The sequence below is a fragment of the Colossoma macropomum genome, unplaced genomic scaffold, assembly GCF_904425465.1.
Source record: "Colossoma macropomum unplaced genomic scaffold, Colossoma_macropomum, whole genome shotgun sequence".
Taxonomy (NCBI): Eukaryota; Metazoa; Chordata; class Actinopteri; order Characiformes; family Serrasalmidae; genus Colossoma; species Colossoma macropomum.
In genome coordinates this window covers 172,674-197,819 of record NW_023495254.1, presented here as the reverse complement: position 1 = coordinate 197,819, position 25,146 = coordinate 172,674, and the positions used below count along the sequence as shown (strand labels likewise).

Below are 25,146 nucleotides of genomic sequence, written 5' to 3'. Positions count from 1 at the left end.
CCCACTGTATGAAAAGTAATGGCTAACAGGTTAGCATGTTACATCAGCTTTAACCACAAGGGGGAGTGCTTTTTCCCCCATTTCCCTTCTTGAATCAAGTAAAAAAAATACGGAGGAGCTAACTGGCTAAAAGTTAGCATGCTAATGCTAAGTAGTTTTTTTCCCAACTGCTCTGGAAAAATGTGTGAATGACATGTCTCTGTGAATGACATGTCTTCTGAGGATATCAGTGAATTATCCACTATTGTCACTGTATTATCGTCAATATGATGTTGAGAATTAAACATAGAGCCGGACCTTATTTTTGAATCTGTGTGTGCAACTACAAAATCTGACCCGACGCCTCTGACTTTTAAGTTATTCTTTCAGGCTTTACAGGTCAACTTGCAGTAGAACACGCACACCATATTTTAGGACACACCACGTGTTTCCTCCTGGCTCAATTGCTGCTTCTTTCAATTTTAACAAAAAATCATAGTGCAGCTTTAATAAGAAGTGTAAATGGACTTTGTTAATGGAGGTTAACACAGATGTGCACAACTCCGGTCCTGGAGGGCCGGTGTCCAGCACAGTTTGGTGTTTTACCTGCTCCAACACACCTGATTACACTTATCTGTTAATTGACAGGTTAAGTGGGTGTGTTTGAGCAGGGAAACCTCTGAACTGTGCTGGACACCGGCCCTCCAGGACCGTAGTTGTGCACCCCTGGGTTAAAACATCATTCCTCCTTTCCATCAAAACCAAACACCAGCTTTCCATCCTATTCGATAAATAGCCAGGATTGTAATACAATCTAAAGTAGGTTTTCATTCTTCAATAATTTCTCCCTTCTCTTCACTGCCTAGGGCTCCACTGTCTACCCGTCCTCCTTGGCTCATTCTTCTGTGAGGAGGCTTTTAAAGCCTGACCCATTTCTCTCTCCTTCTGTTCCACGGTCATTCCACTGTCGCTGTGTCTTACGAACCCACTCCCAGAGCTTTCTTCATGTGCTCATAGACCACGTAGGAGATGCTAACAGCAGGAATGACTTTGAGGAAGTTGGGGGCGATGCCCCGGTACAGGCCTGGGACTCCCTCATGGGACACAATGTGCTTAAACTGACCCACCATGGTCAGCTTGGGGGCGCCTTCTGTGGAGGCTGGAGAGAAACAAGCACAGGTTAGCATGAAGAATAGTTTAGTATGAAGTCTTATTTACAGACCCGCCCCTTACCACAAGTACAGTCAATCACCAAGACTTTCTGAAAGTTTGCTTCTTCAGTTTTAACATTGGAGCCTCAAGGCTAACAAGTAATGGAAGCTAATATCCAACAGAATTAGCGTTGTGCTAACTGCATGCCTAAATCATCATTCACTCACCTTCTATTTCCTTTTTTTACAGCAAATGGGTTTTGAGCAGCAGAACACTGGCATTACTGCTGCTGAGTGCTGATTGGTTGGCGAGTGGAGCAGCTCATTGGCTGTTCGTGCTCACATGTCATGAGGCGCCTTTTTAAATTCCTATAACTCTATAATAAGAGTTTTAAAGCTCTTAAAAATATAACAGCAGTGTTAAAATGTTTTATGCTGTTCTCTGTTCAGGAAATTACTGCATTCTCTTACATTACAATGTTGAAGCATTTATAAACTATGATTTTGCTCAGATGCTCCATATTAACCCATTCATTTTGGACTCGATCAAGAGCGCCCTCTAGCGTTTGAGAAACCCGGAAGACATTACAGAGTGGTTGTTGAGTGGATGTTCTCTGATAATGGCTTGAATGATAAGGAAGACATGTTAACATGATAACTCTGCTCAAAGGTCCTTGGGAAGTGAAAACAGGTTGGGGATGTAAGAGTGGGCTTCACGCCACAACTGGTTGGTGTAGCAAGATGGGTCCATTCTCCTCCGGAGCAAGCACGCCACATTAACTAATAAAAGGTCTTGGGCAAGATGCCTACTGCTACACTTTGGATAAGAGTATTTGCCAAATGCATAAATGAATTAGGCAAATGTTCTAAATACATGATCAGCAAAGGGCCAATTTATCATTTTTATTTAAGCTGAGCCAAATTTGCATTTTTAGGTAAATAACGTGAGGCAGGTGAGTGCACTCGCACTGTGTTTGAAAGCTACTGCTACACCTGTACCAAAAGGTCATAGCATAATTACGCGTGACTCCGTGTGCTAGATTGCCTCTTACTTTCAGTGTAGCACGTTATTTGATTCATGTTCTTCAAATAGGCAACTGAAGAATTTAAAAATACATTAACATCCTCTAAAAGGAACAAACTTCAGTAATTGTAGTGCACAGTTTCTATTTTTTGTGAGTTTAACATATTGGGGAAAACAACAAAACATAAAAGATAAAATGTGGCATAACTTTTACACAGGCCACACTTTATGTTTTTCCAAAATATTACATTCAGCCGAGAAACAGTAGTCATGCATTAAAATGTGTTCTCTGTAAAGGATGTGTTAACTTATTTTCACTTCTGTATTCACTGAATAACTTATAGTAGATAATGAACAATTCATAGTAGTTACTGAATGATTCATAATAGACACTGAATAATGCATAGTGCATACGGAAAAATTCATAATAGTTGCTGAATAATTAATAGTAGTTACTGAATAATTCATAACAGTTACTAAATAATTAATAGAAGATACTGAACAATTTATAACACTGAATAAATCATAGTAGATACTGGATAGTTCATTTTATATAATGAATAATTCATAGTAGAAACTAAATAATTTATCATAAATAATGATAATTTCATAGCAATTATAAGTCAATAGTAAGTCTGTTAGAGATTACTGAACAACTGCATGCTAATGCTAACTGGGGGATAAACTTACATTACTTGTTAGGAACATTAGCCTCATAGCTCCAGTGTAAAATTAAAGATGCAAACACCAAATATATCTTAGTTTATAGAAACCATTTGGGGTAAGAGGGAAAAACTGAGTACATTTTCATCAAACCACACCTTTAAAGGTCTAGATCAATGCCGAATACACACAAATATTGGTTTTGTACAAATTTCTCTGCAATGTAAAATGAATCAGTTGTTCATTAATATGATGTATCTTACTGTCCCTGAGCTCACCTTGGGCCTGCATGCGCGTGCGGATGAGGGCGAGCGGGTAACTGGCTAACTGACCGCAGGTGCTGGACACAGTGCCACAGCCGAGCAGCACCAAAACACCGGGATCTGCTGAACCCACACAGTACCGCTGTAGCCATGCATTCTTCAGAGTCTGGAGGGAGAGAGAGAGAGAGAGAAAGAAAGAGACAGAAAAGGCAAAATTGGTCAGCTGAAACAGCAAAAACATGCTGCACGTTTTGACCAAGCGAAATGTAACACTTTATAAATAATTTCATAGTTCATAGAATTAGTGGTTTAAAGCTGTTTAAACAGCACCAGCAACTTAATGCAGGAAAAAGCCTGTAACTTCATCATCAGTAAATTCTTAGTAAAAAGGACTGACCGTAACAAACCTAGCCTATCAACAGTGATCCATTCGTCATTTGTGTTGTTCCTATTTAACTGATTAAAATCTGTCCCAAAGTCGTTGGTAAGCGTGCACGTCCACTCTAGTCAATAAAATGGATCAGCATGTGAAACTGGAGCTTTCTGTGTGCTGCTGTGTTTCCTATCACTGTATAAAAGAAGCTCCAAGTTGCCTTTATTATTGGATTCTGTTTCTGTGCACACACTCAGAACACAATTCACATTGCAATGGAAACGTTTATTATTGATTTGTTTCCAAAATTGGAGAAAATGGGACAACTATGCAAGACCTGGTCGACCAGGAAAACCATAGATAAACAGCACTTAACGCTTTCATCTTTGAGAGAGAGGAGAAAATCAAGCTGCTTCAGAAATGAAAAAAATCTACAGGTGTTTCTGTCCATCCTTCCACTGTGAGAAGACAACTCAGCGCTATGGGTCTGAAAGGATGTGTAGCTGTCAAGAAGAACCTCACTGAGAAAAAGGGACAGACACATCAAACAAAGAAGCTGCTGGTGTTCACAGAACAATGAACTGACCACCCCAGAGTCCAGACCTCAGCCTCACTTAACGTGTTTGGGATTACTTGGATCATGAAATGCAGAAAATGCAACCAACTTCTGACTGAAGTTCAAGACTGAACTTTGGAGGTGGAAAAATATCCCTGTAGATTTCTGCAAATACTGAACATTTTTACACTTGGTTGTTGAGGTTTCTGTGAAATTTTCTGTTAAATATGTTTTCTGCTTTTTCCCTGACACTAAAAAAAATGACTTTTGAGTCTAAATTGAATAAATGAAAGGTGGTCTCTGACTTTTGCACAGTACTGTATATTTGTGAAACTTCAAAAAATCTGGCACTTGGTTTTTGGTTTAGGTTTTCAAAGGTTTTGATTTCAGCCCAGCGTTTTCATCAGTGCGTCAATAAAGAGAATCTCTCAGATGTTTGGCGCAGATGATGGAACAAAAGTTTGTATTATGTAATTGGACCCTGCAGCAACTGACAGGGGAGAAAATTAATGAGAGACACTTTTCCCAGAAACTGTCAGAGGCATCTGCTCTGCGCACACACGAGCACGCTCGTACCTCGTAGACGGCCAGGTCAATGCCTGCGTAGGGGATGATGCCCAGCGTGTTTGGGACGTAGCCCCTGTAGAATGCCCGGACCCCCTCCTTCCTCAGAATCTGCCGAGCGCAGTCCACCATTCCCAAGTACTGACCCGTCTTCCTCAGAGTAAGACGAGTTTTCAGGACCTGACAGGAGATGACAGAGAGAGAGACGGAGAGAGGGAGAGAGAGACAGAAAGAGAGACAGAGAGAGACAGAGAGACAGAGAGGAAGAGAGAAAGAAGGAGAGAGAAAGGGAGGGAGAGAGAGAGATTGACAGAGAGAAAGAAAGAGAGAGAGAGAGAGAGAGAGAGAAAGGGAGGGAGAGAGGACGAGAGAGAGGGACAGAGAGACAGACAGACAGACAGAGAGAGAAAGAGGAAAGAAAGGGAGGGAGAAAGAAAGACAGAGAGAGACAGAGAGAAAGAGATAGAGAGAGACAGAGAGAAAGAGATAGAGAGATGGAGAGAAAGAGAGAGACAGACAGAGAGACAGAGAGAAAGGAAAAAAAAGAGAAGCAGTGAGATAGGGAGTGAGAGAGAGAGAGAAAGAAAGAGGGAGAGGGAGGGAGAGAGACAGAGAGACACAAAGAGAAACAGAGACAGAGAGAGAGACGCAGAGAAAGAGGGAGAGAGAAAAATGACGTTAATTTTGGAGGTGTAAATCTGTGAGCTCAAAAAGATTCAGTTTGATTTCAATTCTTTAAAATGATGCATCACGATTAAATTTATATTAAAATCACATTTCACCACAATTGAATTCAGTCTGATTATTTTGGTACAGAATTGTCTTTAAAATGCCCCCAAATGTTCTGTCTTCTATTATTTTTAAAATAATGTATAAGGTGTATTATTATTATTAGTATTATTATTATTATTATTGTTGTTGTTGTTGTTATTGTTGTTGTTGTTGTTGTTGTGGTGGTGGTGGTGGTAGTTTTGGTGTTTTCATTGTTGTTGTTATTGGATAAACTGACACTAAATAAATGAGGAAAAGTTCATTTTGCTGTAAGGGACAGAAACTCAGCTGCTGCTGTGAGCTTGTCTGAATAAATCAGCATCTGACTTGGCCTTGGCAGTGGTGATTATGTTCACTCAGTAACTGCTGTGGTTACAAAGCGGTTTATTTTCAGCACACAGATGAGCCAGCCTACACAAATCAGCCAAAGCCATAAGGACTCTGAGCATACTGGAGCTTCTCTTATCTTCATTAAAGGTGGAAGTTTCTGCATAAATCAGTGGTTGAGATGTAAACAGAGTCATTCAGGGTGGTTTGGTGTGAAATGGTTCATTGTAGAGAAACAGGTTTCTTTACAGTGGTGGTGATGGGAACCAGGGGTCGCCATGTCTACAGCATAATATAGCAGTTTTATTTACTATCCAAGACCACCAGTGAACCTACATGTGTCTGAGTTTATATTTGTAAAGTTAATAATGCTAAAGATAGTGGAAAACCATCACAAAACCATCACAAAACCATCACGTGACTCTCCGCCATGAATGAGATAAAAATATCTCAAATCTCAAATCTGTCTCAGGCAGTAAATTCATAACCATTTCATGTCATAACTTCGTGATGTTAAACTCTTCAGACGTCTGGCTCCCATCACCACCACTCCACAACATTTTGAAGGAACGATTCTTTTCTTTTTCCCTACTGAATAATTCATGGTAGATACTGAATAACTCATAGCAGGCACTGAACAATTCATAGTGCATACTGAAATTCATAATAGTTGCTAAATAATTAATAGTAGTTACTGAATAGAAAAACAGTTACTATGTAATTCATAATAGTTACTGCATATTTAAAATGCAGTAATACCGAATAATTCATAACACTGAATAAATCATAGTAAATACTGAATAGATTGTTTTAAATACTGATATAATAATTAATTATAAAAAGTCTATAAGTAATTTACAGCAATTATAAGTAAAAAAGTAGTTCCATAGTAGTGTATTGTAAGTTTTAATATTAATAACTGGCTAATACGACTGAAATTTAAGGGGTTAAAAAATGATTTGCATTTTCTTGATGGTAGCCACGGAAACAGACTTTTAAAAACCTCAGTTTAAGTCATTGGCATCCACCACCCCCAGTTCAGTGTGATAGAACAGCTGCTTTGGGAGAACATGAGGCACGTCCTGGTGGTGGCAGATGTTTAAACAGCCAGACGCTAATAACATCTGTTTCATATGAGTGAGATCATTAACTGAAAAGATTAATGGGAAAAAAGGGGCAAAAAATGAAGCCCTAATTAGATTAATGCTTATTTTTATTTTTTGGAACTGGCTGGTATTGCAGTTAATATTAACGTGAATCTAATGCAGGTCAGAAAAAACTGCTTAAAGCGATAGTTCATAAAAAAATGACATGGGAGCTATGAGGCTAATTTAGTTACCACTAATGGAAGCTTATACTTCACCGAATACCATTCGCCAAATGTGTAGTCTCGTCTTCAGAGTCTGACCAAATCAGACTGAACCATAAAACTGCCACAATATCAAGTTTAGCTCAGTTTTGTCATTTTTTGCTGGATCAATATTAATGTTGTTTTGTTCCAGCCAGTCTGTAAAGCATCTTACAGACCATTTAGTTTGGCGAATGGTATTGGGTTCATTTCTGGCTGATTCCAGGTTGTTTAGCTGTTCTTCTGTCACAGCTGCCGACTGAAAAGCTGCTCAGTGGTGATGACAGTTTGGGAATTTAGTGTCGTCTCATCTTCAGAGTCGGACCAAATCGGCTGTCGGTCAAATGTGATCTTAAGTATCCATTTTCTGTTTGTGGCAAAGTAAGAAGTAAAAATGTTCAAATGGCTTAAGCGCCTCCTACAGCTGTCAAAGTCGTTGCTTAGCAACAGCGTCTCAGTGGAGTTATACAGTGTTTGTGAAAAAACACCATGCTTCTCAACCAATGTAACCAACGGTTACAACACTTCTTAACCAATCAGCTTGCGTGGCCAGAACTAACTGTTGTATAAATTGAAATATATTGCTCTGTAATAATAAACAACATCAGTGTTGTTGAAATTTGAACACTGTCTAAGTAACATCATTATACTACATTACGCTATACGTGCTCGTGTCTAGAGCACTACTATACATCAGTCAACCAGTGTTACTGCCTCTGAGGACGACGCTCGCCTCACACTGTACTGAAGAAATATATGTTTGAAATATAAGAAGTAGACTGTGAGAGCACAGTCATATCAGCAAAGGTAAGTTAGTCCAGTCTTTGTCACGGTCCTACTTGATGTTAAGGTCACCTTTGAGAGAATTTCCACAGTAAATTACAGGAATGATCTGGATAAAATGAGGCAATAGAATAATCTATAATATTCACCTTTTATTTTGTTTACAAGAGATTTGACCACGACTGCTGTAAAGCTCAAATCTACTAGCACCACTATGGGGTTTTTAGTGTATTGGCCAAGTTAACAATGTCAAATAATAAATTTTCCACTTAAATACATGATTACGTATGTGTGTTCAAATAACAACGGTCACATTCTCACTCTTTATGCTGTAGTATCCACCCTCTTTCCTCCCAAATAGACCTCTGAAGTCATGTCGTCATTCTATATTGATGTTTGTGAATCAATTCCAGTTCTGAGGAACCAGGGATCCCAATGTCTACATCACAAATATAGCCTTTTTATTTACTATCCAAAACCACCAGTGACCCTACACATGTCTTCTGAGTTTTCATATACAATGTTGATGACGGGAAAAATAGTGAAAAATACAAAAAATGTAGGTTTCTTTGTCACAACACCATCACGTACCTCTCCGCCATAAATAGATTTAATTTTAGGCATCATCTCAAAACTATTATAACACAATGTCTCAGGCATCAGTCAGCAAATTCATTACCATTTTATGTAATAAAATGATAAAGTGATAAACTCTTCAGACGTCTGGTTCCTATCACCAACACTGTGAACAATTCTTACTCAGTCCGTTTCTCAAGAATGCTTCAGAACCACCGACTCTGTCTACATTTTAACCATTTAATTATGCAGAACTTTTGAAAAATCAATGGGATTCAATGGGATGAATGCACTTTTACAGCTCTCAATTCATAGTAGATTCTGACTTGTTTGCTACATAAGCCTTGTAGGTCCAGTGCTAAAACTAAAAAAGCAAACTTCAGACATCAACATGTCTTGGCTGGTCGACTCCACTTGGGTTGAGTGTGGGAGTTGTGTATATTTGATTTCTCTCTTGCTCGCTCTCTTACTGTCTCACCTCCATCGGGTAGATGATGGTTTGAGCTGTGGCTCCTGCGAGCGATCCAGCGATAAACCTCTCCTGCACCCTCAGACTGCCGCCATCTTTACAGCCACGGATCAGCCACTTTATCTGCACACATGAGAAAGAGGAGGAGAGCAGAGGATGAAAAATTAACCTAACCATGCTCAGCCTCAAGAGGATGTTCAAGCTCTACAGAAATCCCATTCAACCTAATGAGAAACTGTACAAAGCGCAGTTTATATCAAAACACAGCCATTTGAAGAACGTTATTCATCAAATTATGTTGTATGTTGTAATATGTTGAATTTTTTTGTGTCAACTTTTCATTGCATTTTTCATTATGTTTTACAACAAGGGTGGGGAAAGGTAAGGGGGAGGGGAAGGCAGGACGGTGACATACATTTTTAGGAATACACACAAATCAAAAATAAAGCAAAGACAATACATAAACAACTACACAACTAAACATGAATAGATTCATATAAATTGTCCCAGTTTCTTATTGTTGACTGTTTTGCCTTTTTGAGCTTAGCTGTAAGATATTCCATCCGAACTACATTTTGAAAACTAGATATCCAGAATTTCATAGCTGAAAGCTGTGGGGCAATTCAAAGTTGCAAGACAGTCTTCTTGGTGGCTGTAAAATCTGCCATCAGCATGCTTCGATGAGTCAAAGAAAACTATAGAGCTGAGTCATCATTTAAAAGACATAAATGTGGCGACAGTGGAATACTGAGATCAAGTACCTTGGACACTATATCTACTGTAGAGGTCCATATATCTTTGATTTTGTTTATTATTTTGTATGTGTCTGAAAGGTGTTAGGACAGATTAGGTGTAGTTTTTTGGTAATCATATTTAAATAATGATATAAATTATCAGCATATTAACATAATTATTATAACCCTCTAAAAATGAAATGAAATGAAATGAAATGAAATTAATTTTTCACCCTAATCATTGTCTGTCTTTGTCCATTACTGTTATGGTTATTTTAATACATTTATTTGAGAGCAACAACAGTTATTGTGTATACAGTCAAGCTAAAAACTGTAATGACGTAATGGAGGAGGAAGGAGCTCTATGTGCTGATTTGTGATACCTGTTCATAAGCCATGAACTTGATGGCGGATTCCGGAGCAATTTTGAGCACGTTTATGCCGTTCCCTCTCCATAAAGACTGGACCCCGCCCTCCTGCACCATCCCCCGCAGTCCACTCCACAGGCCAGCACCTCCAGAGCCATGAACCTGCAGAAACAAACAAACTGTTTTCTGTTTTCTGTTTTGCATGCTTGTGTGTTATTTTTCATCTTTTATTATACACTACACGACCAAAATTAGTCAGACAGCCCTTCTAATGAGCTACATTAAGGTGCATCCCTTGGTGACACAGTTCAACTGCGCTCGTATAGCTTGTATAATCTCCACAGAAAAGCATTGCCAATGGAACAGGACACTCTGGAGTAGCTGCACATAAGCCTAAGGTCACCATGCCCAATGCCAAGCGTCGGCTAAAGGGGTATAAAGCCCCCAGGCACTGGGCTGAGGAGCAGTGGAACCATCCAGCACCTTTGGGATGAGTTGGAGTGATTAAGAACTAATCATCCAACATCAGGACCTGACCTCACAAGTGCTCTTGTGACTAGTGCAATCAAATCCTCACAGCAACTAGATGTTCCAACATCTAGTGTAAAGAATTCACAGAGGAACAGAGGCTCCCTATTAATACCCTATTAATACCCTTCATTTCAAAAGAAACACTGAATGACCAGATGTCTACCAACTTTTGACATGTATTATACATTAGTAATTATTCTACTAAATTTATTTGATCACTGCAGCTTGTTCTTTTGTGTTATACTTGTGATTGTGAAGCACTTTGAGCAGACACTGTCATAATAGTGTGCTATGCAAAAAAACTGGACTGGACATTAACATGAAGTGTCTTGTAATTCATAATCCAGCCAACACATTTCACCACATTATCTGACCTTGTGACATTAAGGTCGGCAAGACACACAAATCAATAGAAAGTAATGAAAAGCATTTGACCAAATGACCCGATGCTACCTGAAGAAAAACCTTGAGTCTGTCCAGCGGAGCTGTTCCAGTTCTGGACACGGCTCCAGCCATCGCCCCAGCAACCAGCTGTCTCCAGACGAGCCCTGCCCTCCGCTCTCGCTCAGAAAACTCATCCGGCACTGTCAGCTGTTCTCCAATATCAAGCATCTAAAACAAATATGCATTACATTTAGGGCTTTTAGCAGACGCTTTTATCTAGAGTGACCTACAGAGGTGCTTTGTTGTCCACTTAGAAACTTGATCCTTATAAAAGTGCAAATAGACCTTTGAGGTCAGGCATCATTTTGTTGTCTGCTACCTGCTCAATTTATGAATTCCAGGCCTTAGCTCTTTTTACTATGGGAAAAAAGAAGAGCGCATTCAAAAGTCGGCACTATCAATATTGCAAACTTGTAAATCAGCAAATACCAATATCATCCCAATATTGTTTCTTTTAAAAATAACTAAGCTTTAAAATGAGCAATTTTTAATGAAGAGCTTTATTTAAGACAAGCATCTAAAAGAAGGCTGTTAGGCCCTATTTTAAATATCTGTTGTGTACATATATGCAACTATCAAATATTAAACACATGCATAATACATGTATCATACATGTATGTGTGATATGTGGTTGAATACATCCTGGTACGTGAATACATGTTATCTGTTTGCTTTTAAGGACCAAATTATTTAAATGTGTCAGAAAATAATACTTGTAAATGAAATTATTGCATAGCTTACATGTGCACGCATTTACAGTTTAGTTATGTAGGTATTACACTAATCCTCACTTCATTAGGGAGTATGTTGGTTTCTATGTTTGCAGGTATGTTCCACACATACTTCATACAATATAAAGTCCAAACTAGGGGATAAAATTGGATATGACTAAATTGAAGAAAAAAAAAAGGATTTCTAAATTTGTTTTATCCTTTATATGTTTCCTCCTGAATATCGTTGTGTCATAATACGAATGTATGTGCAAACTCACGCTGCTGCACATTAAGTTAAACTTTACTAAAATGCCCTGCATATACCCCGCTTACACATATATGTCTCAAAATGTTGATATATGGCTGAAATATATGTCCCACATTTCAAATAAGTATATTTGGACATATATTAAAGCATACATGTGCATATGCGACAAATATAAGTTGGAAATAGAGAAATTCATATATACAAATATATGTCATATATTTGAAATCCATGTATTTATATATTTCAGATTTCCATATGGGACGTTTTGTACTACATACTTTGTTTCCCTGAATATCACTGCATCTGAATTACAAGGTGGTGAAGTAGAAAAATCAATATTAGCATGTAGTTAATATTGCTACACACTGCAATCAAGCTAACACTCTTGCACACTGAAGTGATGCCATGTGAAAGTTAGTCAAATACTAAACCACTATTATATAATGAGTTAAGTCATTTTTAAAATGCTGTTAATTGGTCTCCTAAAATAAACCATCTTAGATCTAGGGCCTGTAATAAATTTTTTTCCTAATTTTTAAAGGGATTCCTTAATTATTCTTCTTTTTATCATTTTTTTCCACTGTTTTCTCTGTTGGTAACTGGGAGGTAAGGGGGTATTTACAATTTGCATAATTGTGCACATTCATAGATATTTGTATTCTTAATTAGCGTTAGGTTTAGGGACGCTCCTGTGCTATTTTTAGTTGTTTCCTGGACAATGATACATAAAACATTTAACATTTTATTATTTGAAAGAGAGATTATTGTTTCATGGGTTAAATTATGACGTTAGGGGTACTTAAATATGCCGAAGTGAGAGGTGTGAGCGAGAGTAAACCGTAAACAGTAAAAGTTAAAGCGGCCTTAGTAGACGGTTCCGTGTTTTATTATGTAATACAAAAGAGGAATCTTCATAGGACACTGACGAGCGAATGTTTCCAGTAGTGGGCAATATCCTCCATGTTCCGGAATGGATTGAACAAGAAGTGATCTCGCCACTCGTTCCAGTCGATGGTCATGGTGCCGTCTCTGTCCATACTAGAAAAAAAGCAAAGCAAATGAAAGAGTGAAATCAGACTTGCCCACTTTTCTCATGACCGCTATGAGTAATGCTTATCTCTGCAGGTTTAACATCAACCATTCTTTTAACTGAAATTAAAGGAAAGATAGTAAGAGTTTAAAACACACACGGAAATGTTTTATGGGCCACTCCCTGAACACACTAACCTGCGCAGTATTCTGCAGGCCTGCTCGGTGGACACCTCCACTCCCAGACTGTGTAGAGACTGCTGGATCTCTCCCACATCGATCTGACCTGAATAGACACAAAATACTCTGAGAATGCCGCACAATGGTAGTACATCTCGATAAAACGCACACATATAACAATAAACTCCAGCTTTAGATTGATTAATTCTCTCAAATCTAACGTCCGTCAGTGATCCATTCAGAGTGTTTGTCTTTGTCTCCTTTTTCTGATTAAAATCTGCCCCCAGATTAGGCAGCGAGCGTGCTTGTCCACGTTGGTCAGTACAATGGATCAGCATGTGGAATTGGCACCTTCTGAGTGCTACTATGTTTCCTCACACTGTATAGTAGAAGCTCCATTCAGCCCTAAAATGTGCCTTAAAATGTGGGTTTTCATGAAATACCACCAGTGAATAAGAGTGACACACTTTGAGTAGAAATTTAAGTATACTGTATACAACGCTGTGCAAATGTTTAAGCCTCTAATATACATATATACATTTGTTCCAAACACATTATAGACCACTTTTTATATTTTTCTATATTTGTTTCATGATCTACATTGTTGGTAGTGCGCTTTACACATATAAGAACTATCAAAGCTATATTATGATTATTATTATGTTTATTAGAGAAATCAAAGTGTGTTTTCCATTAACATCAGCTGTTTTTTTAATTATTATATTCAAAATTGTTAATACATAGACATTAAAGAGAACTGTTGAAGTCAAGACAAGATCTGGAAGACCAAGAAAAATCTGCATGTAGACTGATCAGAAATGCAAAGCAAAACCCCCACATCACTGCCAAGGACCTACAGCAAGATTTGGCTGGCACAGGAAGGGTGATCCACTGGCCCGCTGTGCAGTGTTGTTGGATAAACATCATCTACATAGAAGAGTCATCAAAAGTTAACCTTAACTGTGATCTCATCACGAAAGTCAACATCTGAAATATGCGCATAACACTTAGATAAGACAAACGCATTTTGGAAGTTCTGTGGTCTGATGAAACAAAATGTAAATGTTTTGGAGAAAAAAGGGAGCAGCATTTGATGAAAATATAATAATTGTGCATTAAAAATACAAAATTATGTCATATTTGTCCCATGCAGGGGTGGTGTTAACTTTTTAAATTTTATTTACTATTTATTTAAACAGTAGGCATTTCTCTGCTCAGAAAAGCACTAATATTTGAATAAATACAAATAACATTAATACCAAAATAGGCAATGTCTGTTTTTCAAACTTCACCTTGTGGCAGTCCAGTGTTAATTGTAGGTACCATCCAGTACCCAGTTTGGCGCAATCAATGATTCATTAAGTTAAATCGGTTGGGCTTTTTATGGAACAAATCTATGCGACAGTAGGGTGTCGAGGTCCAGAAGTCCGAAACTTAACCTGTTGTTCTTCCCACCAGCTCACAAGATGCATACTTTTTTAAAAAAAAGAATTTTTTGTTTAACCATTTAAGTTTATTGTATTAATTTGAATGCTACAAAGAGTTTTACAGCCAAAAACACTGTTATTGCACAGATAAATGCTTTTAATACCTAACACTTTTGCACAGTACTGTACATCTATACAATTTGTCAGTTTACTTATGCTTGGAAATAACTGTAGATGTAATACGTTTCACTCATGGGGAAATTCTATTCATTACTGTTGTTCAGTGTGCTCTGAATCACGAAAACTATATACACTACATGTATAAAAGTTTGCAGACACCTGCTCTGCTCATCCAGCGTTTCTTCTGAAATGAAAGGTATTAATAGGCAGTTTGTTCCCCTTTGCTACAGTAACAACCTTGACTCTTCTGGGAAGGCTTTACACAAGTTGTTGGAAAATTGCTGTGAGGATTTGATTGCTGCCAAAAGAGCATTAGTGAGGTCACGTACTCATGTTGGATGATTAGTTCTGGATCAATCCAACTTATCCTAAAGGTACAGTCCATCCTCGCACTTCCGTGTTCATTAATGCGGAAGTGAAAACTGTAGCATTAAACAAGTTCTAGTCGTGTTGTAAACAATGGCTGAGATTACGACCTGGAATAAACACTGAGTTCCTAAACGCACCAGTAATTAAACTAAACAGCCTTGCCTTATTTTCCACTCGTTCAAGCTGAAAAATGTTGAACTTCAGCTGAAAATACCCACTTGTCATAGGAGATGATCAAAAAGATCACAGGGGAAGAGTTTTGCTTCCATTTGTGATTAAAAATGCTCAGCTCAAAGATAAATTTTAATTTACTGGCGTATATATCTTCCTGGAAATTGTTACTTTAATGTAGAAATATGATGCTAACGTTGCTAATAAGTACCTGGGCTGAGTGGGAAGAATTAAACCTGGTCGATTTTGTCTCTTCCAAAAATAAAGCACAGTAAATGTTATTTATAACAAGAGGCCTTGATACTTTTAGACACACAGAGTATCAGACAGTTTCATCGTGCTTCACCATGCAGACAGTATGTCAGATTAGAATGACTGAAGAGAGAGACTGTGGGCAGTATACGTACCGTCATTGTTGCGGTCCAGGCTGCGGAACATGAGTTTGAGCTCTTTCTCGTGGGCGCGCAAATACCGGGTAAATTCCTCAAAGTCCAGTTGGCCATCTTGATTGGTATCACTCACACGTACAATCTGCAGGAAGGACAGGAAGTGAGAAGGGTGAGGCAGGATGTCTATCCATTAACAGTCAATGGCAAGTGGACTTCAGTCTGGGCCATAAATGACAAAACCTGGTCAAAAAAATCAATAATACAATATTCTGCTAGCACCCCATGGGATTTCTAATAGTATTTTAGCACTAAGCTAATACTGTTGCACATGAACATTTTTTGCCTGTTCTAGATTAAATACAGGCACTTGTGAAGGACATTTAATATCTTTTTTTCTGGACATCCACATATATTTGACCTTGTAGCAGTTTTACAGTCACTCTTTCAGTAAAGACCTCACAGAGCTGCCACTGTTGTTTTCCATTTCTAACAACTGACTGAAACCTGGTTAGACTACGGCTGGAATTTACAGTCAGTGAACTTCCAGAAGGTTCTAGAGTGACATTTTTTCTCCCCAGATTGGTCCCACCCATTGGAAATCACAATGCGATTGGTTTAATCCACATTCAGATACTAATCGTTAGTTGTTTAAGGTTAATCAGCTCTTGAAGGCTTAACCAATAGGAGAGCTTGTTTGGCTATATCTGTCTAGATACCATGGAGAAAACACAAATCTGATTGGACAATTGGCTGTTTCAAAACCTTACCCCCTTTTTTCCAACCGGAACTCAACAATAAGAGAATTACTGTATAACTTGCAGATTTCAAACAAAGTGTGAATGATCGTTCTATCAAAAATTACAGACACACACACACACACATCATCCAAACCGCCCATCCCTCTGGGTCACGGTGGGGTGCTGGAGCCCATCCCAGCTGTCACTGGGCAGAAGGCAAGATACACCCTGGACAGGTCGCCAGTCCATAAAATTGCAGACATGCATTTTTAATTCTCAGAAGTCATTAGATCTTCTCTGAGGGCCTAGAAGGCCCTGGAGTTCCCCTCTGCTTACAGTCATATCTCTCCTAGACTCTGTACCAGATGCCTGGTCCCTCTTGGGATTGAATAGACTGGTATCCCATTGGAGCCAATGACTTCATAGGTTGTCCCCTTTAACTGATTAAATTCTGTCCCTGGAACAGCAAGCATGTCCTCTTTGGCTATAAAATGGGTATGAAATGTGAAATTAGAGCTTTCTATGTGCATCATGTTTTCTATCTATGAATTTCAGTTCTTTTAAATGCCATAACTGTAGTGCTATTTGTGTTTACATGATAGTTTACAGTTCCAGAATGTGTGATAAACATCAAAATCAAATCATCACAGCGTATCATTGAACAATCATTGCTTGTGCCATGTTCCTTCATGCTCATGCTTTTATGTATGAAAGAATAAAAGGTATAAATATGGTAATAATATGATAATCAGCTTCTGTCTGAATGTGCTGGGGACTGGCAGCAGCAGTTAAGCACACTCTGAACTAGCACTAATCTGTCCTTCTGCATTACAGCACATGACTAACGCGCTCGCACAGCCTAACAGAACGGCCACAGCGCTCACACATATTCATTTCCATTCCAACTTCAGCCTCCATGTTTGCACTGACATTTTTGCTTCAGAACATTTTAAACACATATAAACATCATGCAGAATTCTTATTAATGTGTGTACAGTCTAGTTTTGCAGAAAGAAAGAAAAATCCATTACATTTTGGCCTTTTGTTTTACATTTCTTGACATTAAAACACACGGAATAAAGTCAGAATCAGAATGTAAATCACTGTGTAACTCACTACACCCTTTAAAAATTCAAGGGTTCTTTAGGAAAGGCAAGAGTTATGTATGGACCATTTTACTGAATTAGTTAAAGCTGTGGTCCCACAATAAAAAAAGAAAAACAATTAAGTATTCAGACCTTAGATATGTACAAGAATTATGTTATGATCTGTTTAAACCCAAAGCATTAATAGAGATTAATAAGCTAAATATATACAAAATCATTGTTTGTAGGGTGCTTTCTTTGGATTTTAGTTTTTAAATTAAAAAAAAAAAAAACTTTATTCAAAAACATGCTGTCATGTTTTCATGTCACTGCAGAAGCACAAAGTTTTAGTCCATAGGCGAAGCCATATTTTAGCCACACCCCTGCATTTTAGAGCAGCAAGTGAGACTGCATCCCTGTCCCTCATGGCCACATGGTGAGCAGTCAGACCCCATTGTTTTGACATAAATGGGTCCCAAAGTCTGAAAATCAGTGTGGAACATTAAGAAATCAGTTCCCAAAAAAATGTTTTTGAAAAAAAAATGTTTTTCTGAAAAATGTTATGCTTTTATATGTGTGCAACTGACTGTATGTGTGCTAGTCATGTACTGGCATGTACATCATCTGTTCATCTGTGTTTTTGAGTTCGAAACAGTCACTACTGAAACAATTTGTAAAGTCTCTTTAACTAAAGTGTTATGATTATTTTGTTAGGGACAAAATGGAATGCTCAATTATTTGTTTATAAAAAAAAAAAATAATAATTAAGGCATAGGGTCACTCAAAGCAAAAGGATTCAAAGTCCACACCAGTTAAAAGTCTGAAGTCTTCAACTCAACTAATTCATCAGAATGATCCACAAAGACCCATAAACATGGTTCAGAAAATGGTTCTTTGTATGGTTAAATGGTTCTTCTCTATGATGGAAAATGTGTTGTGTGTGGTTATTTAAAGAACTATTTTAAAAATAGATTTATACGGCACTAAAAAGGGTTCCGCTACTATAACAAGTCACAGAACCTTTTTTGACACTATATATATATATATGAATATACAAGAATAATAACTCTCGACTTCTAAGAATGAGCTTCGTAACCAGTCATAAACTCCTTTATGGGTTGATATCTTGATTGCTGGTCGAATGCCTGTCATATTTACATGAGCAAACTATTTGAATTCTGCTTTACATTCGTCATCTTGAAAAGAGGATCGTAGAGAATGGAGAACTGATAAAGACATTTTATGGGGTTGTGAACTAACTTTAGTTTTGAAGAACACACCTGAAACTTCTCCCTCCTAGCTAACTTTATTTATAGTCGTGGTTTTAAACTCTCCATCTCCTCCCTGTTCCTCGTGAGTTCTACACCCTTAGCACGATGAGGCCTGGTCTTACAACAGAAGGTATAAAGCCTGTCGGCACTGGGCTGTGGAGCAGTGCAACTGCATTCAACTTCATCCAATATCTTTGGGATGACGTTTCGCTGATCCTGAACTAATCATCCAACATCAGTACCTGACCTCAGTGATGCTCTTGTGGCTGAATGCAATCAAATCCTCAACATCTAGTGTAAAGCCTTCCCAGAAGAGTAGAGGCTGTTCCTGCAGCAAAGTCCCTACTGAACTCACCATTAATACCTTCATTTCATTTTCAGACAAAATTTTTGATAAGCAAGTGTCTGCAAACATTTGCACATAGCGTAGCAAGTAGCTATCATGTTTGAGATACTACTAAAAGCAATTCTTAGTTTAATTACTCATTAATTCATTAATATTCATCGTAGAGACTGGATAAGAAGTCTTATAATGTAATAACTGAATAATAAACCTCCAGTATAAGGGCTTAACAACCTCAAAATCCTTATCAGACTCCCATAAGACCTTAGAGTTGAATTGGTATAAATATGAGACTGAGTGAAAATAAGACAGTATAGAAAAGATGAGAGGAAAGTTCAAACAGTGTCAGGTTGAACTGACCCTTTTCATAGCTGTTGTTTAGAAAATGACCCTTAGTCAACAACACAGACTGTAAAAAACACATCCTTCAGGAATGTTTTCAGGGCAGGTGATAGTCAGTGAAAATGCAAAGCAGAATCGAACCTGAAACCTCAACAGTTTCGGTCTCCAAAACATTAGAAAGGACACAGCTGAATTATTCAGCCAGGTCAATGTCCTCGACTAAGGCCATCCTGAAAGACGTCAAGCAGGCTAATTTTAAAGGTGCTGGCACCTTCGCAAATGACGTGTAACTTTATGTGCTATAGTAACATGTGCTTTCCTCCACGTGTGACATCATTATCTAAAATAGCCTCAGGAGGTCAACTTCAGGCTGCAGCTAGCCTACATTACGCCACGTAAATAAATGACACGGGGGATCACTTGTCGGCACTAAGCACGATTGGGACATGGCCCAGTTTTTTGCTTTCATAATAACGAAGGCCGTAGCTCTCAGGGGAGTAATGAATTCATACTGTGCTGCTGGATCCTCTCACTGTGTCCAAACTTGAAGACTTTACAATGGACTTATTGCGACTGACCACTTGTATTATAACTCTTGCAGACTGAACTTACAGTAGGCTGTAATCTTGAATCCTGGACATGTCTGCTTGAGGTACATCTTGAGGACTGAACATTTGGTCCAGTTTTCACTCTGATGAAGCCCATTACTGTTAGGAGACTAATGAATTCATATAGACTTTATACTGTGCTGATAGATGTTCTGACTGTGCCCACACACAAACTTCTGTAGAGTGACCCCAACACCCACATACTGAACCGTCAGACACACACAACAAAAATGAACTTACTGTGCTGAGTGGGAGTTTGCTCAAGCATCATTTTGATTAAGCTCCTTTTGAGCTGAGGTTTTCAGTCACTCTGGTTACTGCACTGCCTAATAGGACTGACTCCATAAATCTTGAGGACTGGACTCATAAGCTTGAAGACTTGACTTGTGGCATATACCGTAAAGACTTTCTGCCACTTGTGGGAAATCCTGAAGGCTTGTAATATAATCTTGAAGACTGAACTTGTGATACAACCTTGAGGATGTGACTTGTGACATAATACTGAAGACTGGAGTTATGATCTAAATCTAGACTTGAGGTATAATCTCAACCACTTTGGGATATTTGTGGTATAAATCTTGAAAACAGAACTTAAACTTCAACAGTTAAACAGCAGGGTAATCTTCAAGGCTGGATTTGTGGAACAATCCTGAGACTCTATAAACAGTACAAACCTTGGAAACTGGTCTACTGATGAACCCAAATCCTTGACATGTGGTACAAATCTTGAAAACTGAACATCTGGTGTAGCCTAATCCTAAAGAATGGGTTCGTGGAACAATCATGAAGTCTCTATGTGTGTTACTAATTTTGAAAACTGGATTTCTGGTGTAGCCTAACTCTGAAAACTCCATAGGTGGTCTAAGTCTTGAAAACTAGACATCAGATGTGAGCCTAATCTTGAAGCCTGGACTAGTGGAACAATCCTGAAGACTCAACATGCGGTACAAAACTTAAAAAATGAACTTATGGTGTAGCCTAATACTAATACTGAAGACTGGATTTGTGAAACAATCATGGAGACCATTTCTGGTAAAATTTGTTATTAAAAGTTAAAAGTTTCTGGTGATTCTTGGTGGTTTCCAATAGAAATAACATTTTTCATTTATCCAGGTACAAACAGTGTAAATATGTCCTCACAGGTACAACAGTGGTTTTAAGGTCTAATTGTGTACCTTAAAAAAGTTTATCCGGACGAATGTTCTAAATCAGAACAATAAAATAAAAGCCTGGAGACGAGACGGGGTGTGTGGAGTCAATACAACTTAGAAAATATCATTTCTGTGGATTATGGTACAATTATGTTCCCTGACTAAAGGTACTGAGATGTACCCTTGAGGGTCCCACCCCAGTGACAAAAACTGCACCAGTGACAGTTTCATACCTGTTTTCTGAGAGTGTACAGGAAACTGGTGGTCTCTAATAGTAACCACTAAGCCAATTTCTTTTAGAAAGCAAAGCTGTCAGGTTTTAATCCTAATTATTCTAATAGTTTTTTCAGCAGGTTAGTCTTGAAGACTGGATTTGTGGAACAATCCTGAGACTCTACATACAGTCCAAGCCTTGAAAACTGAACTTCTGATGAACCCAAATCCTGAAATAAATTCTGGTGTAGCCTAATTCTAAAAACTGGACATGTGGTGCAAATCTTGAAAACTAGACTTCAGATGTCAGACTAATCTTGACGACTGGACTTGCGGCATAAATCCTGAAGACTGGACTCGTGGTCTAATTTTTGGAGACTGAACTTGTGGTAGCCTATACTGTGGTAGAATCTTGAACTTGTGACAAATCCTGAAGCAAGGTTTCATACAGAAATTGAAAACTATGACATGGTGAAGTCAGAAACCCGGATTGTGCTGTATGATGAAGTCTTTACGGAAGTCCGGAGTACGGAGCCCTGCTGGTGACGTCCTGTATAAATAAAAATAATGCAAGGCCACCACTTAGTAATGTGTGGGAATAAGATAATTAAGTCGAGTCCACGACTTAGTAAGGTGTGGGAACAAGATCAGGCCTTACTAAGTCGTGGCCACACATTAGGATCTTGTTCCCACGCCTTCATAAGTCGTGGCCACAACATTATTATCTTGCTCCCATGCCTTACTAAGTCGTGGCCACGCATTAGGATCTTGTTCCCATGCCTTCATAAGTCGTGGCCACAACATAATTATCTTGCTCCCATGCCTTACTAAGTCGTGGCCACGCATCATTTTTATTTATACAGGATGTCACCAGCAGGGCTCTGGACCGGAGAGGCCATGAGATGTTGCCATCATTTTCTGGATTGTAATCTTGAGATAACAAGATAAGTAATTTGTTATTTCAAGATAACAATTTTATTATCTTGAGATAACAAGATAAGTAACTTGTTATTTTAAGATAATAATGTTGTTATCTTGAGATAACAAGATAAATAACTCGTCATTTCAAGATAATTTTATGTTAAGATAGCGAGATAAATAACTTATTATCTCAAGATAACAACGTTGTTATCTTGAGATCACAAGATAATTAACTCATTATCTCAAGATAACTTTTGTCATCTCAAGATAACGAGATAAGAAACTTGTTATTTCAAGATAACAATTTTGTTATCTTGAGATAACAAGATAATTAACTCGTTATCTCAAAATAACAATCAAAAAATATAACTGCTTCATGGCTTCTCTGGACTTCCGTAAGGTCTTCAGGTTTACACCACAGGGCAAGTCGCCTCGACTTGCCTCAGCCACTACTTTCACACAACAGACATGTCTTACCTCGTCGACGTCAGTGCGCGCGACCCCCCACGCCGCGAGTCCGGAGCGAAGCTCGTGCATGTCGATCCTGCCATCTTTATTGAGGTCCAGCTGCTGGAAGAGCTCGGTCCAGCGCTTCTCTCTCTCAGCCCCGCTCTCCTCACAACGAGCCCGGATGCAGCCACAGGGGAGCCGGGCGCTGGCCTCGCCCATCGGGGACCCTCCCCCTGCTCCTCGGAGCCGAATGCAGCAGCGGACCGCTAGAAAACAGGGTTAAACCGAGCTTGTATTAACCGCAGTGTGGAGTGCGGTAAACTGGGGGACGCTGCTGCGCCGCCCTCCTCCTCCCTCCTCCCTCTCTAATCCTCCTCCACAGTCCGCCGGGGGAACTTTGGGGGGCTGAGAAGGAGCCCAGCAGTTCACCTGAGGCTAAAAACGCCTAAAGGAAATAAACCCAGCAGCCCGAGCAGAAACACCGGCGGCTCGGCTTCTCCCGCTCTGCTCCGATTAGCGCTGCTTTAATCCCGCGCTGCATTAGTACAGAGAGCATTACAGTGCGCGCGCGGGCGGGCGGGCGCATGAGTGAATGTGCACCTCCTCGAGGCTGCAATATTAATCCCCGGATCTGTTACAGGCTCTCCTCTCCTCTCTCCCGCCGCAATTCCGCACGTTTCATTCCGGTCAGTGATCCTCCCCTCTCTTCTACTCACGTGCGTGACGGTGCAGAGTAATAGCGAGCACGAGGGCGACCTACCGCATACCGGCTAAATCTCCGTTTGTGTGTGAGTGTGTGTGTGTGCGCGCTCTCTACTCACAACAGTTTAAAGTACGTGTCTGACTGGAAACGAACAAGGGCGATTTAATATCCACCTGTTTATTTCCCTTATTTATCATTATTATTATTATTATTATTATTATTTAGATTTATCAGCCAGCTCTGCATGCCCTGTGGACTGGACACACCGGCTCGGAGGCACAGGTGCTGCTGGATATATAAGCTAAACATGAGATCTATTCGAGTTACATTTGTTTCCAGAAAGAGCTTTCAGTGCAGTAATCACACACACACACACACACACACACACACACACAGACAAACACACACACACACACACACAGACAAACACACACACACACACACACACATCCTCTAAACCGCTTATCCTTCTGGGTCGCGGGCACTAATCACAAGTTAGCCTAAATTTCAAACTTGATCAACGCAAAGTGATGCAGAGGCGCTTAGTGGGCGTGGCCACCCATTTCGGCACTGACCGTAAGCATTTACATTCCACTCACTGGCCACTTTATTAGAAACACCTATCTCGTGCTTCCACTCACTGGCCACTTTATTAGAAACACCTATCTTGTGCTTTCACTTAATGGCCACTTTATCAGAAACACCTACCTTGCGCTACCACTCACTGGCCACTTTATCAGAAACACCTACCTTGCGCTGCCACTCACTGGCCACTTTATCAGAAACACCTACCTTGTGCTTCCACTCACTGGTCACTTTATTAGAAACACCTACCTTGCGCTACCACTCACTGGCCACTTTATTAGAAACACCTACCTTGGGTTACCACTCACTGGCCACTTTATCAAAAACACCTACCTTGTGTGTCCATTCAGTGGCCACTTTATTAGAAACAGCTTGTACTTCCACTCACTGGCCACTTTGTTAGAAACACCTACCTATTATAGCACTTATAGCTTCACTACATAGGTGTACAATTACAGACTGTAGCCCACCTGTTGCAGCAAAATTTACCACCCCTTCTCCACCCCATTCATCGTTCAGGACCCGCTGTTGTCCAGACATGATTTGAATGGTGGAACATTCTCAGCATAGCAGTGGCGCTGACATCGAACACAGCAGTGCTGTTGGTGATGGATAACAAATTGTCCATCGACAGAAATGTCCAGGAAACGTAAAGCTTCATTTGTAAGGGTGTATTAATTGTGCTGCTTTATAGCTTGGATTGGCTATTAACTAATTAGTTTGAAGGAATAGTTGAGCAAAAAAGGTTTGCACTGCTACAAGGCTAATGTGGCTAATGAACTACACTGTAAATTAATTTTTTTGTAGTAGAGGGAGTAGAAGCTCTGTCCACTTTGCATCTGACACACTGGTCAGTATTATTAGAATGCACACGTACCTCATATGACGTAGATGTGAGTGTGCTGTGAATGACGAAGCACAGGCGACTGGAAACTAATGGATCAGCAGTTGGAGGATAGGGAAAGATTAGTGTAGGGAGCCGGGAGAGGGATCTATGCCCCCCTCTATGCCTGAAAGAATATTATATGTAACACAATATTATGGTGGCACCACAAAAACTGAAATATATGATACAGGTTAAAAGTTT

At 39.3% G+C, this 25,146-nt stretch overlaps 1 protein-coding gene across 1 annotated transcript; it reads right to left on the bottom strand.

The window, feature by feature from the left end:
* Window positions 1-238: 238 nt before the first annotated feature.
* slc25a23b (solute carrier family 25 member 23b) lies at window positions 239-22,990 on the bottom strand. Its single transcript, XM_036561506.1, has 10 exons — window positions 22,799-22,990; window positions 15,669-15,792; window positions 13,133-13,220; window positions 12,832-12,943; window positions 10,934-11,092; window positions 9,965-10,111; window positions 8,857-8,970; window positions 4,586-4,753; window positions 3,096-3,246; window positions 239-1,138 (listed from the first exon to the last, which is right to left on the bottom strand). Exons 1-10 carry the CDS (start codon window positions 22,988-22,990, stop codon window positions 957-959), a joined length of 1,437 nt encoding a protein of 478 aa, XP_036417399.1. The 3' UTR covers window positions 239-956.
* Between the last annotated feature and the right edge of the window lie 2,156 nt (window positions 22,991-25,146).